Consider the following 16,730-nt stretch of genomic DNA (forward strand, 5'->3'; position numbering starts at 1 on the left):
CTCGTCCTCGAATGGTGGAAGGGGCCGGGGGTTCTCTGGGGCCTCTTTTATAAGGGAAGTAATCCCATCCATGAGCCACCACTCTTGCGACCTAATTGCCTCTCGAAGGCCCCCAAGTGCAGCTACTATCACACCGGGAATTAGGATTCAACATGTGAATTTGGGAGGAACACATTCAGTCTATAGCGTGGAACATCAATCACTGGCATGCGGCCAGTCGGGGTGATGTGTTCTGAGACCAAGTTCCGTTTGCTCAAGGGCAGGCAGCTGGAGAGGTTTCTCCTCATCCCCTTTTGTCCCCACTCAGAAATCAATGTCCTCCTAAAGCCATAAAGGAAAAGACTGATATATTTGGCCACATGATGCTTTAAATTTCCATGTGGAAAAAGATATCAACGAATGACACCTTGGGAAAATATTTGTCACACTTGTGACTGACAGAGATGGGAACCTCACATATAAAGAGCTCTTACAAATAAACAAAAAGGACCGCCAACTCGTTAGAACGAGGGGTAAAGAGAAAAAAGCAGGCAGTTCATAGGAAAATCAGTGGCTCATAAGCATTTTCATATGCTCAACTCACTGCATTTTTAATGAAAGACATGGAAATGAAAAGTGCAATTACAAACATTTAAAAAAAATTTACTTAGACTCGTAAAGATTAAAAATTGATGAGAAACACTATTGGTGGAGTGTTGGAGGACAATTTGCCAATAGGTATTAAAATTTAAACTGTATATTCCCCTTGGTGTAGGCATCTCACTTTGAGGATTTTACCTGAACGATACATCTGTACATGTGTGTAAGGAAACGTGAATCGGAATGCTCTCGGCGGTATTGTTTGTTGTAGCGGGAGGCTGGAAATCACCTGAATAGTCTCAGCAGGAAGGCACTTATGTAAATTCCAATATAATCGCACAAAGGAGTGGTGTGAAACTTCTAAAAAGTTGGATAAAGATGCCCATGTTGATAAGACACAATCCTTGAGGTGGACGTTTAGGTGAATAAATGGAGGTGTGGTACAGTTGGCACATAATGAAAATATGAAAAAAATCTATCTACACACCTATTCACAAAGACAATGAGTCATAATCACTTCTGGGAAGAAGGACCAAGGGACTGGGATGTTGGACGGGAAGGAAGTCACCTTTTCACAGATTCTTCTTTCAAACTGTTCAAGTTTGGTCACGTCCTGATTATACCTCCTCTTAGTTGCTGGCGTTCCTCTCTGTCTTGAGTCTTTACCGTGACGCTCAGGACCCCCATCAGCCTTTCATACGACTTCCAAACCCACCAGACTTTACTCTCAGCACCCGTGACTTAGAAATACTGCTGAAAAATCTATTTCACACTAAAGTGTTAATGGCTCCTGCAAAGATGCTACACTGTGGCAAGAATAACGGCAGCATTTTAGGCACTGGGACCGTGTCAGAGAGAACTGTCGGGGGTAGAAGGAATCGGTCTACAGTTCCCAAACCTTGCTACCTTCCTAGTTCCTCTACGAGGTAGGGCAGCCAGGCAGGTGTTGAGAGCTCTAGGAGACCCATCTATCGGCACTGTTGGGGGCACCCCAGGGAATGGAGGGTGCCCTGGTCGTCTAGAATGGAGTGACTGGAGGTCAGAAGTAGCTGAGCATCTTCCTCAAGAGTCACTTCCTGGCATGTGGCTTGGTCGCACACACAGGGACCTGACCCGGGGCCCCAGCCCCACCCTTCCCATGAGGAATGACTCAGCCCTCGCTGACCCCCGCTTCGACCCTGACTGTGGGAACAGCCATTCTCAGGGGCAGTGGGAAAGGACACGAGGGGGACCTGTCATCTCCCTGGGCCATGGTTCTCAGCTTCCCGAGCATCCAGACCCTCAGGGGAGCTTCCTAAGACGGAGTGCTGGTCTCCACCCCCAGCCTCTGATTCTGCAGATCTGGGGCTGCGCCCGAGAACGTGCCCTCCCACAAGCTTCCAGGGGATGCTGAGGCTGCCGGTCCAGTGCACCCCACTTTGAGAACTGCTGCTCCAACTGGTGAGTGCGGTTTCTGCTCCAGGACAAAGGGCACCAGGAGCCCTGGATGGCACCCCACGGGGATCGAAGTGCAGCTGCTATTTCAGCCACAGGACCCTGGCCAAATCCTACCCTCAAAAATAACCCATCCCAGGATCATGACCCGGCCTTTTTAATCATGGCCCAGAGAACCGCGGACACTCAGTCTACTGAACAAGGGCTACCTCTGTGCACAGCCCCGGGGGGTGAGCCCAGCAGGTGAGTGGAGTGGCCGAGGAATCCGGGATCAAATCCCTGCTCTCCCCTGACCCGCTGGGTTAGCCTAAGCACCCCACCTAGCCCTGCACCCCTGTGTCCTCGTGAGCAGAACAGGGGCCGTGGCGGCCCTGACGGGTGCACTCGCCGTAAAGATTACACGAGACGGTGCACGGTGCCCGGCGCATGCTAAGTGCTCAGTGACAGCAGCGGCCGTGAATAGCACTGTTCAAGAGATGCTTGACCCAGTCCTGGCCCCCACAACTGACGGGCCCTTGAGGACACAGGACCCTGCGGGTGGACCGGTCCACGGGACAGGCGCAACTGTCTGTGTGGTTTCTCAGAGTCAGGTGCCTTCCTTGCTCATCGCTTTGGCATGGATCAGCCCCCCCCGCCACCCAGTGCCAGGCTGCCGAGGAGGAAGTTGGGCACGACCTCCGCCCACAGTCCCCTTCCCCAAAGAAGTGATCCGTGTCCCATCCATACCCGTCCCTCCTCGGAACCCACGCAGGAGAGCCTGATGGCACCAGCTTCTGCGGTGATTTGAAGCAGAGCGGGCCCAGAGGCGCTGCGGGAACATTTCTCAAGTGCTGGCGGGTTCGAGCCCTGCCTCCGTTCCTGCACACCCAGCCCACGCTTGCGGTTAAGGTGGTAAAGGCAGGGAGGTCTCCAGCTCTGAAGACCTCGTAAGCGAAGGAGCCAAAAGTGGTATTTCCCTGGAGCCCGAGCCCTAAGAACCACCTGGCTGAGGCTCAGATCCGCAGGCCTCCGAAGGGCTGGCTGACCTTTGCGGCCGGGCGGCCTGCCTGGGGCCCGTGTTACCCTCGGCTCTTCCCCGAGGCTGCCTCTGGAAAGCAATTTTCTAAAAGTAATTTTCTAGGCCCGTAACCAAGGTATTTTTAGCCACTCTCTGTGGCGGCCACGGCTCTGAGGCTGTGAGCAGGGACTCCGAGGGCAGGGCCAGAGAACATTCCTGAACCGCGGGCCCCTGCTCTGGGCTGGACCGGTTCCCAAGGCTAATTTAGAACTTGCATGACCCTTCCCCCAGAGAGCACAGCTCTTCCCGAGCGGCCCGAGGACAGAATCTGGCCCTGTGGTTGCTAGTATCTGTAGTGCATTATCTTTCCCGGCTCAAAGCGGCAGAGGGCCACGGTTGCCCCCCTGGGAACAGCGCCGCCTTCTGGACACGCGCAGACAGACTTGAAGAGTGGGGCTCCTAGGCTGGGACAGACGGACACGCTCTGGCCCAGGGTTCCCCAATCTCCAGCTCCCCTGGGCTTGCGGTCTTCACCGTGTTTGCAATTCCTCTCGTGCTCTGTGATGTCGTTTACACGGATTCATTTTCTCGACCCGCATCCTAAGAAATACCGTGATTTTCTCCACCCGCATCCTAAGAAATACCGTGAGTGCGACCTCATGAGTTTGACATACCACTTACTGTCTCTCTAACATGCCTTAAAGGAAGTTCTATTAAAAGTTGTAGAAGACGGGGGGCGCCTGGGTGGCGCAGTCAGTTAAGCGTCCGACTTCAGCCAGGTCACGATCTCGCGGTCCGTGAGTTCGAGCCCCGCATCAGGCTCTGTGCTGACGGCTCGGAGCCTGGAGCCTGTTTCCGATTCTGTGTCTCCCTCTCTCTTTGTCCCTCCCCCGTTCATGCTCTGTCTCTCTCTGTCCCAAAAATAAATAAAAAAACGTTGAAAAAAAAAAAGTTGTAGAAGACGGAGAAAAACTCTTCTGTGGGACTTTGATAAGCAGTGACGAAACCGGCCGAGAGAACGTCACACTTCAGGAGTGTCAGGACACGGCAGGCCCCAGCTTGCAGAGGAGATGCTGTTTATTGCCAGGCCTCTGCACGTGTCCTTTCTTCTGCCATGCTCTCTCCCTCCCTCTCTCCTTCTCCCTCCTCCCCCCGCCCCCCTGTCTCTCAAACACACACACACACACACGCACACACACACACCTCTTGTCTTCCTAGATAACTGACTTGACCTCCAGGGAGACCTTTCCCAGCCCCTCACCACCCAGCCTCCAAGAATGGACACACGCCCTTCCACACATCCTCTATCCGCTGTGACTCCTGCCTATTGTCCTCGGTCAGCTCCGGGAAAAGACCCCTTTTTGCAAAGGGATGTGAAGAGTGTGACCTCTGGACCCGCTTCCCAGCTGTGGCCTGGGGCAGGTCACTCGTGTGCTATCCCCAAGCTCCATGGTCCTCAGGTACAGGGTGGGGTGGTGACAGAATGGGAGAATCAGATACAGCGGCCAAAATACCCAACATGGTGCAGCACGCGGTTAAGTGCTCAATAAATACTTGATGCGTGCATGCACGAATGCAGTCTGTATACAAGGCTGAGCTTAAACAATAATGCGTAGCTCATTTAAGAGTCACTGAAAATCTTATTAAAAATATAGGTTTTCAGACCGCAGCCCAATGTCCCAAGCCAAGCCCAGAAACCGTACTGGGACAAGCTCTCCATGTGGTTGTTTGGAAGCCCCACAGCCGACCTCTTTCCCAGGGACAGTGCTCCGCCGCAGAATGGCCATAGAGAACCTACAGATGTCTCCACAGAGTCCCCAGGCCCGGGCACAGTATCCCGCTCCCCCCACTCCTCAAGTACCGCTGCTTAAACGTGGAGTCGGCCTCTCTCGGGAGCCCGGGCCGTGCAGGTGGCACCTAGCAGAGACCATTCCACGGACCGTGATGCGCAGATGACGGTTAATCGGTTTAGGACACGACAGAGCCAAGTTTGTTGACATTGCTGCTGCTGACCCTGGTGGCCTTGGTGACGATGGTGACGGTGAGGGGGACCGCAGTGCTGACGACTTCTGGGAAACCCTGTAAGAGATGCATCGACGTTTTCCTCCTTTCACAGACAAAGCCGCGGAGGCTCCAAGTGTGGACTAGACTTAATGAAGGGCACCCAGGAGGGAAATGATGGAGCGGACGCCCACGTGCATCTTCATAGCTGTGTTTTGATAATCTGTGGAACCCCGGGGCTGAGGCACGGTTCTTGGGTTAGGGCCACATTCAGTTCTCCACAATTCTACCCTCGAAATCAGAATCTCTGCTTGCACTTCTAACAGGCACAACGGCAGAAATCCATCTAGGGCTTTATTACCCACGTGCCCCTCTCCACCTGCCAGCCTCCCATGAAAGCAGATTGTGGCCGTGGGGCCAGTTCTGATCAGCAGAATTTAAGAGTCACCGTGCCCTCTTCATCTATTCCCGGCCACAGCGAACTCGGGGTCCGCTTCGCGCAGTTACCGGACTATCTCTGCACGAGGAACAAACCCTTATTAGTTAAGAGAATTAGTGGATTTCTTGGTGGAAGCTTCTCACGTTAACTTCCTTGACTAATATTAATTCAGGGCTAATTTCTCCAACTTCCGTCATCCATTGCAAAGCCCAGGCCTTCTTGGTGGCATTTTAATAATTATAGGTATTGAATCATAATACAGTTATATTATTTTTTTTTTTCTTATGATTCTTAGCCTGCTTGGCCCCTGGAGGAACAACTCAGTTTTGTTCCATATTAAAAACTGACTTTCGGAAGGAGGCAGGTCTCACACTCAGGGTCACCAAGGCTATTAAAGCTAAGAAAGCAGACAGCTCCTATTGGGGTCTTGATTTGCAAATCACACAATACATTAAGTCAAGAGGCTTCCAAAATAGGAGGATAAAGGCTTCAAACATCAAATCAGAAAGTGAAAATACAAAGACAGTGGTCACCACGTGGTTCCTGAGAAACAGCGGGCAAAGCCCAAAGTGAGGGCAGCCCTCTCCCGGCATCCTTTGCCCACTCTTTCCGCCTTTCCTACAAAGAACCTTCCATGCCCCATAAAGCTGCTCAAAAAAATGCAGCTGAATCATATCAACTACTGGAAATTACAAACAGAATTTCATGAATATTACACTCCTTTCATGCAAAGAACCTGGAGAAGTTTTTACAAATAATTTAATTCAATTAACCCTTGAGTATTGAATTTCAGATGCTTGAATCTATAATTGAATCTTTTTAAGGAGGAGAAATCTATTATATGCACAAATACACTGACTCAAACCTTTATGGTCATAAAGAACCTTCTGGAAAAGGGGTGCTTGGCTGGAAGCTAGGTCACTCTTGACTTCACCTTCTCCTCATCAGTATCCTGCCGCAGCCCCTGCCCTTCGCTCATCTCAGCAACCCTCCACGCTGCCCACAACTGGTGCCCCCACAGTCCCTGCAAAGCGGCTTCCACAGTCCCTACGTTTAAGACACGGCTGCCTTCCAACTCCTGGACCTGACCCTCATTGGCTCAGACCCAGTGATGTACTCATCTCTGAGCCAATCATGGTGGGCAAGGGGAGGGGCTAGCCGAGGGGCTTAGACCATTCCGGATCCACGCCTGGAGTGCGCATGGGCTTTCCCAGAAGTCGGTGCAGTCACAGACGGATAGAGAGCTAGAGACCTGCCGTGCCGACCCGCCAACGTTCCTCTGCCGCAGTCGATTCTGGATCATCCTGATGTCCCTGGAAACTGAGGCTCTTGAATCTATGACACTTTACAGCTAGACTCTGAGGCCCTGACCTGGGACGTCCCCAGCAAGGGAGAGCCCCGCAGGTTCGTGAGCTGGGCCCCCGCTTTGGGCCACGGGTCTGCTTGTGGCCTTGGGCCTGGCACTGGGCTCTGCTAACACGGAAGTTTCCAGGCCCACCTCCTGCTAAACGGAGCGCTGAGTGCTAGGAGTTGATTACGCTGGGCTGAAAGCATTCCACCTGTGAGTTCGTCTGCTCCGGGTTTGTCTGGATCAGGGGCGAGCCGCTCCCGTCTAATTATCTTTGTTCTACTCCCAGCCCGCTGGGAGCTCAAGAGTGCTTCCATAAGGGGACACTGTCAACCCAGAGGAACTGGTTGACAGGCCGGGCCAGGGGGGAGAGCGGTGGCCTGGCCCAGGGTGAGTGCCCTGGGCGCAGGGTTCAGTCTGCTGCTGGATGTTTCCTCCCCCCACCCCCGCCCCAGAGCCCTTTGTTGTTTGGATTGAACTGAGGTCATTAGCTTCTTGGCATCGGAACAGTATTTCAGAGGGGGTCCGTGTGGGTCTATGAACCGGGTGGTTCTCTGTGGGGGGTGTCCTGTGCCCTGCAGAGGTTCAGCAGCACCCCAGCATCCACCCTGCCTGTGCCCGCACACCCACCCCCTGGTTGTAACAACCAGAAGTGTCTGTAGACATTGCCTGGTGTCCCTGGAGGCACAGCCACTCCCGTTGGAACCACTGACCTGTGAACAGGCTGGTAAAAACAGCCCTGGACAGGCACCTGGGTGGCTCAGTCGGTTAAGCCTCTCTGACTTCAGCTCAGGTCATGATCTCAGTTTGTGAGTTGGAGGCCCAAGTCAGGCTCTGTGCTGACAGCTCAGAGCTTGGAGCCTGCTTTGGATTCTGTGTCTCCCTCACTCTTTGACCCTCCCCTGCTCACGCACGCGCTCTCTCTCTCTCTCTCTCTCTCAAAAATAAACATTTAAAAGCAAAAAAAAAATTTTTTTAATTTAAAAATTAAAGAACAAAAACAAAAAAAAAACCCTGGAGCTCTCAGTAGATACCAACTGAAAACTTCGCCAAACTGGGTTTTTCCCCCAGAGACTGGTGCGTGTGGACCGTTGGAGGTGGCTCATTAATGTAACGTGAATAACCCTAACAACAAAATCATTCTCCTTTCTTTCCCCTCAGTCAGGTCACCGGTTAGTTAACACGGGCACTGCAGTGTCTGGAAAGGGAACAGTGGCCCCAACGATATGGTTCTGAGAACCTAGGACCTGCTCACCGCCCTGTGCCCAGTGGGGGCCTCCTTCGTGGGTTCAGATTCATGTGTGGATTTTTATGTCTCCAACCGCATGACATAGCAGCCTTGAGAAATTTCCTCTTGGTTAAAGCAGAGACCCTGGTAACACCACCCCACCAGGTAAGCATGCTCATTTGGGATCCAGGGGACCCGACCGAACGTCTCAAGGCACAAACTGTAGAATGAAGCTCCTGTTCTTAAAATAGGGCATATCGGGACCTCAGAGGTCCAGCTGGGCACGGTGAACCCATCCAGCGCGGCTGCCCAGGGAGCCCACGGCTCAAACATCTGACAGGTCCCCTTGAGAACTTCCCCGGACCCAGCTCCTTCCCGGTCTGGCCACCTTCACCCCTACTCCCAGCTCTAAACAGAATCACTGACACCCATCACTCACTGCTTACCCAGCAAGGTCCCGAATGACTTTTGGCAGTTTCCAAAAATCTAATCCAGTGCCAGAAAGATACTATGTAACCTATGCACTATGTGTCCTTATATTTTAAAGGATCTGCCACGGGATAGTGACACATTTTTGTGTGTGTTTATTTATTTATTTTTGAGAGAGAGAGGGAGAGACAGAATCCCAAGCAGGCTCCACAGTGCCAGTGCAGAGCCCGACACGGGGCTCAAACTCACCAACCGTGAGATCGTGACCCGAGCCGAAATCCAGAGTCGGATGCTTAACCGACCCAGGCGCCCCTGTAGCAGACATTTTTAAAAAGAATTGTAGAAACATATTAAGGAAAAATGCAGCATGTTATAACTGCAGAACACTAATCATACAAAAATGTGTTTGAACATAATGAAAAAATATCTCTTCGGTGGATAAGACGAACTAACAAAGGTAACTTCTCTAAAGCATAACACACATTAGTACACACACAAGGGTTTTTTCTATTTATAGGTTCGTTTCTCAGGTCATATAATTTAGGTGGCTTACTATTCTGCTTGGCTGTAAGTGACAGACAGCGCCCCCCCCCCAAGTAAACAGTGGGCTGCGTTTATTTTCCTCTCCCGTAAAAGTCCACTGATCCGGGCCCTCGTGGCTGCCGGTGTGAGGGTCTAGGCTCCTCCCAGTGTGCGCTGCATGGTGGGTAAAGCTCTACACGTACATTCCAGAACCCGGTTACCTGGTCGCATCCAGGTCAGGCAAGTCCGGGAGATGTTTGCATTTGAGGAAGCCATACTCTGGCTAAAACTCAGGGACTTTATTTCTTAGGAGAAGGAAGAAGGCACGGGGTTGTGGGCTGGGTAGCAGTCTCGGCCACCGCCCACCCTGCAGCCACCCACATATCGGCGCTCGCCCTTCTGCTGCACCCATGACCCACCCCCACCGCACCCCCGGACACAGCGGCAGAGCCCCAGCCAGTCCCCGCATGTGCCTCAAAACGCAGGGTCCCCAGGATAAGGCGGAAAACCTCCCCACCAGAAACGGTTCGAAGCTACGAACCAGGCAGTCCCGGCTCCCAGTCCACCCAGCATAAGGCGGGTGAGTGGGAAGGAGACGCCGGCACGAGAAACACCCCTCTGGAGCGAAGACTGAGAAGCACAACCTCCCCTGGTCCATCCACGTGCGCCAATCCGAGCAGGAGGAACAGCCAGGACGCCACGGCCCCCCGCCGGGGTCCTCGCCAGGTGCGTCTCTGCCGCCCCTGCCCCATGTGGGCGTCAGAGGGCGTGTCGTCCTGGGGTCTCTGTGGTGGTGGCTCCAGGGATTGCTCTGGGGCTGGACAGTCCCGGGCTCTTGCAGACCAGGCTGTGGTTTCTTTGGCAGAGTGTTTGTTCCAAAACGTGTGGACCTCGGATCCATCAGTTGCCCATCAGCTCTAGCCGTCAAGGCAGTTTCTAACCCTGAAGTGTCGGCCGTCTTCACTCACTGGCCTGCACGCGGCCCCCCCCTGTCTCCTGGCGCGATGTCCTGGCCACCCCGAGCCTCCGGGGGCCACGGGCTTTGCTGCGAACTTCACACGTCAGTGGGATGGGGCTCGGGTTTCTTTTCTGCTAAGTGTGCTGCTTTGTGGAAGACCATCCCAGTTCCGGATGCCGTGGGAGAGCCTAGCAGTTGCTTTTTCAACCCTGCAAGGCTCCAAATTACCAAGCTCTCGGTCACTTTCGGTGGCAGGCTGCAGGCAGGGAGCATCTCCATCATCACAGGGCGTCCCCTCTTCCCACGCCTACGCCGGCCGCTCTCTTGTAAAGCTTTGCTAAGGGCAGCAAGCAGCGGCTACCACGCTTCTGCGTCATGGCTCTCTCCTGTCATCCCTCCCTCGATCCGAGCTCAGAACACAGGCCGCTTTTCAAAAAACAGGGGACAGCTGTTAGCAACTGCTTCATTTCTCCACACTGTCGCCAGGCCTCTGGCCCACAGTGTTTGAGTCCCTGACACCTGCCAACATCCACGGAGTCGGTGCCACATGTCTCTGTTCTGCTACTCACAGCTCACCTCTCTTGGTCCTTTTTTTTCTATCAGTTAAGATTAGATTTGCCCGGAAAATCCAAAGGAGCAGTGGCTTCAACGGGACTTTTAAATCTCCCGCATTCTGAGTCCACAGTAAGGTGGTCCATGGACGGTCCAGCGGGACTCCATGGCGGCAGGAACTGACCCGTCTTCTGTCTTGCTGGCATGCCATATATCAGCACTAATGGTGATGCCCAGGATGGCTGCCTCAGCGCCAGCCATCAAATCCTCATTCCAACCCAGTAGAAGAAGAAGAGTGGGAACAGACAGACACATCTGCCCTCATCAGGGACACTTCCAGGAAGTTGCCTTCCGTTGGCCAGAACTTAGTCGCATGGTCATACCTGGCTCAAGGGAGGATGGAAGGGTCACTTCCATTCTGGATGGCAGAAAAGTCAAGTTTCTGTTGAGGAATGAGAGGTGATGGATTTGGGGGCAATTAGGCTCTGCTAATGTGGAAAAGTTCAGTATCAGTGTCTCTCCTATTCTAGCTCTAGAATTCTCTAGCCTCCTCCTTCTTCAGGACAGATTTATGCCTCTGACATGCACCTTGCAGAAGAGACAATGACCAGACAAGGTGTGCAGTCTTCTGCCCACGCATCATTCTTGAGGATGCTTTTGCTACACCTACTTCACGGGGACATAAAGTGAGGGTCTCCGGGCTACTGTTTCTGTTGGGGAGGTTTTAACAGCTAGGAGGGCTTCTGTGCTCAGTGAATCACAGAAGTGACCAAAACAAACACCTCCGATGAGAAGCACCCATAAAACCAACGAGACTATTAATGCAAATGGAAAACCAAAATTGATGAAATGTAAAATATTTAACTTCCCAGACTGCAGCTAGCCTTGGACTACTAAGTCATTTAGAGGCTAATGTTCTTAATAAAATCACATTTTCCCTGAAAATATTTACTATTTCTGTTTTTATTGCCTTCTTCATTGCTATTAATAAGATTTTGATTTAGTTCACGAATATATGTAAATTCAGCATTTTCACCAAAACCTCCTGATGCCAGTGTTTCTAATAGAAACTTCTTATTTTAAAAAATTTTTTTAAATGTTTATTTATTTTTGAGAGAGAGAGACAGAGTTGGAGCCAGGGAGGGGCAGAGAGAGAGGGAGATGATGTCCGAAGCAGGCTCCAGGCTCTAAGCTGTCAGCGCAGAGCCCGACATGGGGCTCGAACCCACAAACCATGACATCGTGACCTGAGCCGAAGTCAGACGCTTGCCTGACTAAGCCAGCCAGGTGCCGCAGAAACTTTTTAAGTCATGTACACAGACTTGAGAAAAACCTTGTGGTGAGAACATCCATGAATCATGTCAGTCGGGGAAAGTGATCATACATAATACAGACCGGCATCCTAAAGGGAGGGGCTGTATGCCTCGTGTGTGTTACACAAACCGTCTCTGCTGGACACCACGCCCCCAACGCTCGAGACCTATGAAAATGGTCAAGATCTGAAAAAATATTGCCTTCCAAACACACTAAGGGAGCAGCAAAATTAAAATTAATAAATGTCTAATTAAGCATCTACAAAATATAATACTTTGTTCTCCTCATTAATTGTTAAATTCCGCATTCATGAATTTTTCATCGGTATTTTATTACTTTTGAAAACAATTAGTTGCAGAGTCTCTCATAATGCAAGAATTCACAAGTATACGCAGCTGCCAAGATTTCATAACCAGTAGTAAATGAAGCAAGCTGCCTGTAGCCAAAAACAAACTTATTTAAAACCTTTCAGAATTTGTACGGCAGTGTGTCTGTTTTTAACACAGGCTGTGGATACATCTTCAAATGTGTGATACGGGTGCGTATCCGCCTTACGCGCCTGGGTGGCTCAGCCGGTTAAGCATCTGACTCTTGATTTTGGCTCAGGTCGTGATCCCAGGGTCCGTGAGATCGAGCCCCTGCGTCGGGCTCTGTGCAGACAGTGTGGAGCCTGCTTGGGATTCTCTCTCTCTGCCCCCTCCCTGCTTGCACACCCTCTCTCTTTCTCTCAAAATAAGAAAATAAACTGAAAAAAAATTTAAAACATAAAATGCAAATGTTTGATACGATACGGGGTTTCCACTAAAAAATGCCTTCACCAAGGGTTGGCACACGTTAAATATGTTTGGCTTTGTGGGCATACAGCTCTACCGTGACAGCACAAAACCAGTCATAGATGATACACAGACACTGCAAGAACATAGCTGTGTGCTAATAAAACTTTATTTACAAAGGCAGATGGTGAACCATATCCGCCCCACTGCCCTGGTTTTCTGGCCGTTGCCTCAGATGCAGGAAGGTCTAATGACCACCTACTGATCCTGGCAACAATTCAGTCTCAAAAGGCGTAGTTTTCTAAAAAGTTACTTTTATCCCTAATTACCCAGAAAATGTCCTAGAGTCTCTCCTGGATCATTGAAGCATTCGCACAGCTATCGTACACACTCAGGCGCCACGTCGATGTCCCAGTGTTTCCGAGATGGTTTTCTTCCTCTTCAGTTACCCAGAGCCCTAGGTGATGAGTGAAGTAACCACGTACAGACCCTTGAGATTTCTTTGAAGGAAATGCTTCTTCAGAAAGAAGGGGAAGTTGTGACCCTGAGTCAGCTGAAACTGCTTAATGTAATACTTCACTGATTCCACAGCCAACGTGTTTCTCCTGATACTTCCCAGGGCGTGAGAGGGCACGGCAAAAGATGGTGCCTATCAATTATATACTTTTTTTTTTTTTAATCTTGGCCCTGGGCTTTTAGATAGCCAATGTATTTATTAAAGTGTCCTGATAGCACTAGGCTTTTGCTGAGCAAAATTACTCACACAAGAAAACTATCTTGTTTGTATTCTGTTACTATCAACATCATCATACCACTGTTACTCTACTGCTTGGCGGTTCGCTTCTCTTGGTCCTTTCTTTTGTTTTGTTTTGTCTTGTTTTGCTTTTATTTTTTTTAATCTTTATTTATTTTTGAGAGAGAGAGACAGACAGAGCATGAGCAGGGTAGGGGCAGAGAGAGAGGGAGACACAGAATCCGAAGCAGGCTCCAGGCTCCGAGCTGTCAGCACAGAGCCCGATGCGGGGCTCGAACTCACAAACCGCGAGATCATGACCTGAGCCGAAGTCGGACGCTCAACCAACTGAGCCATCCAGGTGCCCTGCTTCGTCCTTTCTTTTGTATCAGTTAACATTAGATTTGCCCAGGAGTGGCAGAAAATCCGAAAGAGCTGCAGCTTAAACAAGACATATTTAAATCTCCCTCATTTTGAGTCCAGAATAAGGTGGTCCAATGATCGGTCCAGCGGGGGCTTCCTCGTGTGAGGAACATACATTCGCTTCTGTGCCACACATACATCTGTTACCCAGACAAGAGAACTCTTTATAGGGCAAATGTCCTGCTATTTAAATTTTTTTAAAAGAATTTTAAAAGAAACTACCCTCCCCACCCCCCACCCCCCCCCCCCACCCCCCACACACACACTTAAACTAGCAGTAAGTAGACAAGTAAAAACTCAGTTTGGGGTTTTTTTATAATATTTCTCTTTTTTTTAAGTTTATTTTATTTATTTTAAGAGAGGGAGAGATAGGGTACGAGCGGTAGGGGTAGGGGCAGGGAGAGGGAGAGAGAAGCTTAAGCAGGCTCCATGCTTAGCACAAAGCCCAACTCGGAGCTCGATCCCACGACTCTGGGATCGTGACCTGAGCCAAAATCAGAGTCAGGCACTCAACCGAATGAGGCACCCACGTGTCCCAAGTTTGAGTTTTGCTTAAAGATAAAATCTAATTGGAATGTATTCATTCCATGGCTACTAAATTCTTTTACATATGTATATAAATTTTTTCATATGTAATAAATACAAGTTAAATCATACCTATTCATGTTTTAAAGTATGTACAGCTTATAAAGTGATAACCATGATCCTTTGTCTTACAATAACATATTTCTTTACTCAACAAGTGCAAAGGAACCAGTATTTGTTTTTTGACCATCACTAAAAATACTGCTCACAAATATTCCAAAAACATTTCCCTGTTTACCTATTTTTTTACTTAAACTGAAGCAGAATCATACTTATAGAAATAAATAATCACTAAAAACTGTCTAGTTTACATTTCCCCCCAGTATTAACCTGTTGTCACGAAATTGCTGGCTAATCTATAAATTATCATTTCATTTCCCCTCAGAGCTGGGCTGTTAACAGAAGGAGGGAGTCTCTCTTAAAAAAAAAAAAAATCTGTCTGACAAGTCACATTTATAAAAAAGCATAACCTGTTGTTTTGCTTCGGCTCAAGATGCCTGGTCCGAAAATATCAGAATCCAGCCTCACAGTTTACCCTTAGTTTAGGACTAGGAGGAGGGTTGGGGAGAAGAAAAGTCCCTTGACTAGCATAGCAGGTGAACTCCCTTGAATACCCTCCACGAATTATCCCAGTTGTCCAAAATGGGCTGTTCTAGGCAGGACCACCTGACTCAGCATACATTTCTTCAAGCGGAGCAGCCTTTGAAGCCCGAGTCCGGTTCCGAGCAGGCAAGAGAACTGAGGCTTTCTGCTCCTTCGCACTCTCCCTCCTCCGCGTAGATGTGAGGCCGGTGACCAGTGTCACCTGCTAGGGCGTCAACGCCACAGAGCTTCTGGAGAAAAGCCAGGGGAAGAGAAGGTAAGTGCCAGGTTCTTCCACACGCCGTCCGTTTTCTCCAGGGTCCACGGGGGGCCGGGGGGGTTGGGGAGGGGAAGTGGGGGGGGACTGCCCCAGTGCAGTGTTAATGGCGCGCTCTTCTTTGTCCCCGGCTGTCTCAGAAGTTTCTGCAGACTCAGAAACGGCAGCCGAGGGGAAGGAGACCACCCTCCCGCTCCCCAGCTGCTCTCCCGGAGGGAACCGTGGCGAGCTCGCGGCCTGCGCGTCCTGGCTCCCCCTCCCACCCCCGCCTTGACCCCTTGGGTGAGCCTCGCCCCCCGCACCCCGATGCCCCCCCTCCTGGCTCCCGCTGTCCCGCCCCCACCTGCCAGCCTCCACTGAGCAAACTCCCGCTCATCCTTCAGGGCCCAAGGCGTCTCTCTGCGAAGCCTTCTCTGGCTTGTTCTGGCCCGAGAGACTCGCTAAATGTTTGCCGGACAGACTCCCACCTGCTTGCTTTCCAGCGCCTCGGGGAGGGTGCCGTCTGGACCTGAGCCACGTCAGCCCAGGGGGGAGCGGGTTTAGCGGCAGATCCCGAGAGGGCGAGCTCACAGAGGGCACGGGGACGTTCAGAACCAGAGGGCCCAGAGCCCGAGGAGGAGGCGGGAGGCGGGAGAAGGCCGGAAAGAGGAAGTGGAGGGGTCCTGGACACCATCCCTGTCCCCAAGCTCCCCCCTGTACCCAGCTTCCTGGGGCTCACGGGAGCCCCTCCCAGGCTCTGTGTTCAGCGGGAGACGCAGCGTCTCAGCCCCGTGTCCACAGGCGCCCACAGGTAGGCCCCTGCCCGCGTCCGCTCGCTCGGGGACTGTGGTCACCGTCTGGCCCTCACCGCGGGGGGCGGGGGGGCGGGGGAGGAAAGGAAGCGCCTCCAGCTGGCGACGTGCGCACGCTCTGGCCGAGGCCTCACCAGTCCCCTCACGTCCCCCCAGGGGCGCTGGAGGGATCATGAATGACAACCCGCAGCGGGGTCGGCACTGTGCAGGCTCAAAACCCCCGAGGCTGACGACGCGGCAGCGGCCCCTGGGCCCTGATGCAGCGATTTCAGAGGCCCCAGAAGATCAATAGTTCATCATCAAGCCCCACCTAAGGTAGAAGGCTCATCGGGGAAGGAACCAGGCCTTTAATCTGTTTTCCTCCACCGATTCCAGCGAGCACAGCGCTCCGGGCTCGTACCCAACACAGGCCGCCTTCCTGCCTGGAGGATGGAGGACGACCCGGGCTGGACCCAGCGGGCGGGCACCTTTGGCCCTTCCCCACGGCCCCCTGGGTGCAGCTGTGTGCCACTAGGGGCTGCCAGATGCCACGTGACCATCCCCAGGTGCCGGTGACTCTATCTGCCGGGTGTGCAGTGAGCCGCTCGCTCGGGTCTCCCTGCAGGCGGGCGGATGGGGGGCCCCCTGGACGTTGCTCAAAGCTGGGGGTGGTCATTCAAGGAGAGGGGCCCTCGGCGGCCCCCGGTCCGGCCTTGGGTCTGCGCACCCGTCACCCGCTCTGTCCATCCTTGGCCACCATGTGTCAGGTGTGACGCAGCCCTGTCC

At 51.9% G+C, this 16,730-nt stretch overlaps 1 protein-coding gene and 1 long non-coding RNA gene across 3 annotated transcripts in view; one reads left to right on the forward strand and one right to left on the reverse strand.

Moving 5' to 3' along the window:
* The first annotated feature begins 6,679 nt into the window (after window positions 1-6,679).
* On the forward strand, window positions 6,680-11,418 carry LOC122214852. 2 transcript variants are annotated; one of them, XR_006200103.1, is made up of 4 exons: window positions 6,680-6,854; window positions 7,960-8,191; window positions 9,288-9,703; window positions 9,843-11,418. It is a non-coding gene; the product is annotated as an uncharacterized LOC122214852 (long non-coding RNA). The 2 variants fall into 2 exon arrangements; XR_006200102.1 differs by having other exon boundaries at window positions 9,463-9,703.
* A 2,763-nt stretch (window positions 11,419-14,181) lies between these two features.
* CDH26 (cadherin 26) overlaps window positions 14,182-16,730 on the reverse strand; it is a 42,039-nt gene continuing 39,490 nt past the window's right edge. Inside the window, exon 18 of the mRNA XM_042930502.1 lies at window positions 14,182-15,148. Within this exon, the coding sequence (XP_042786436.1) occupies window positions 15,002-15,148 (147 nt within the window). The 3' untranslated portion in view covers window positions 14,182-15,001. The remainder of the gene's footprint in view (window positions 15,149-16,730) is intronic.

Source organism: Panthera leo, chromosome A3 (assembly GCF_018350215.1).
Source record: "Panthera leo isolate Ple1 chromosome A3, P.leo_Ple1_pat1.1, whole genome shotgun sequence".
NCBI classification, from domain to species: domain Eukaryota; kingdom Metazoa; phylum Chordata; class Mammalia; order Carnivora; family Felidae; genus Panthera; species Panthera leo.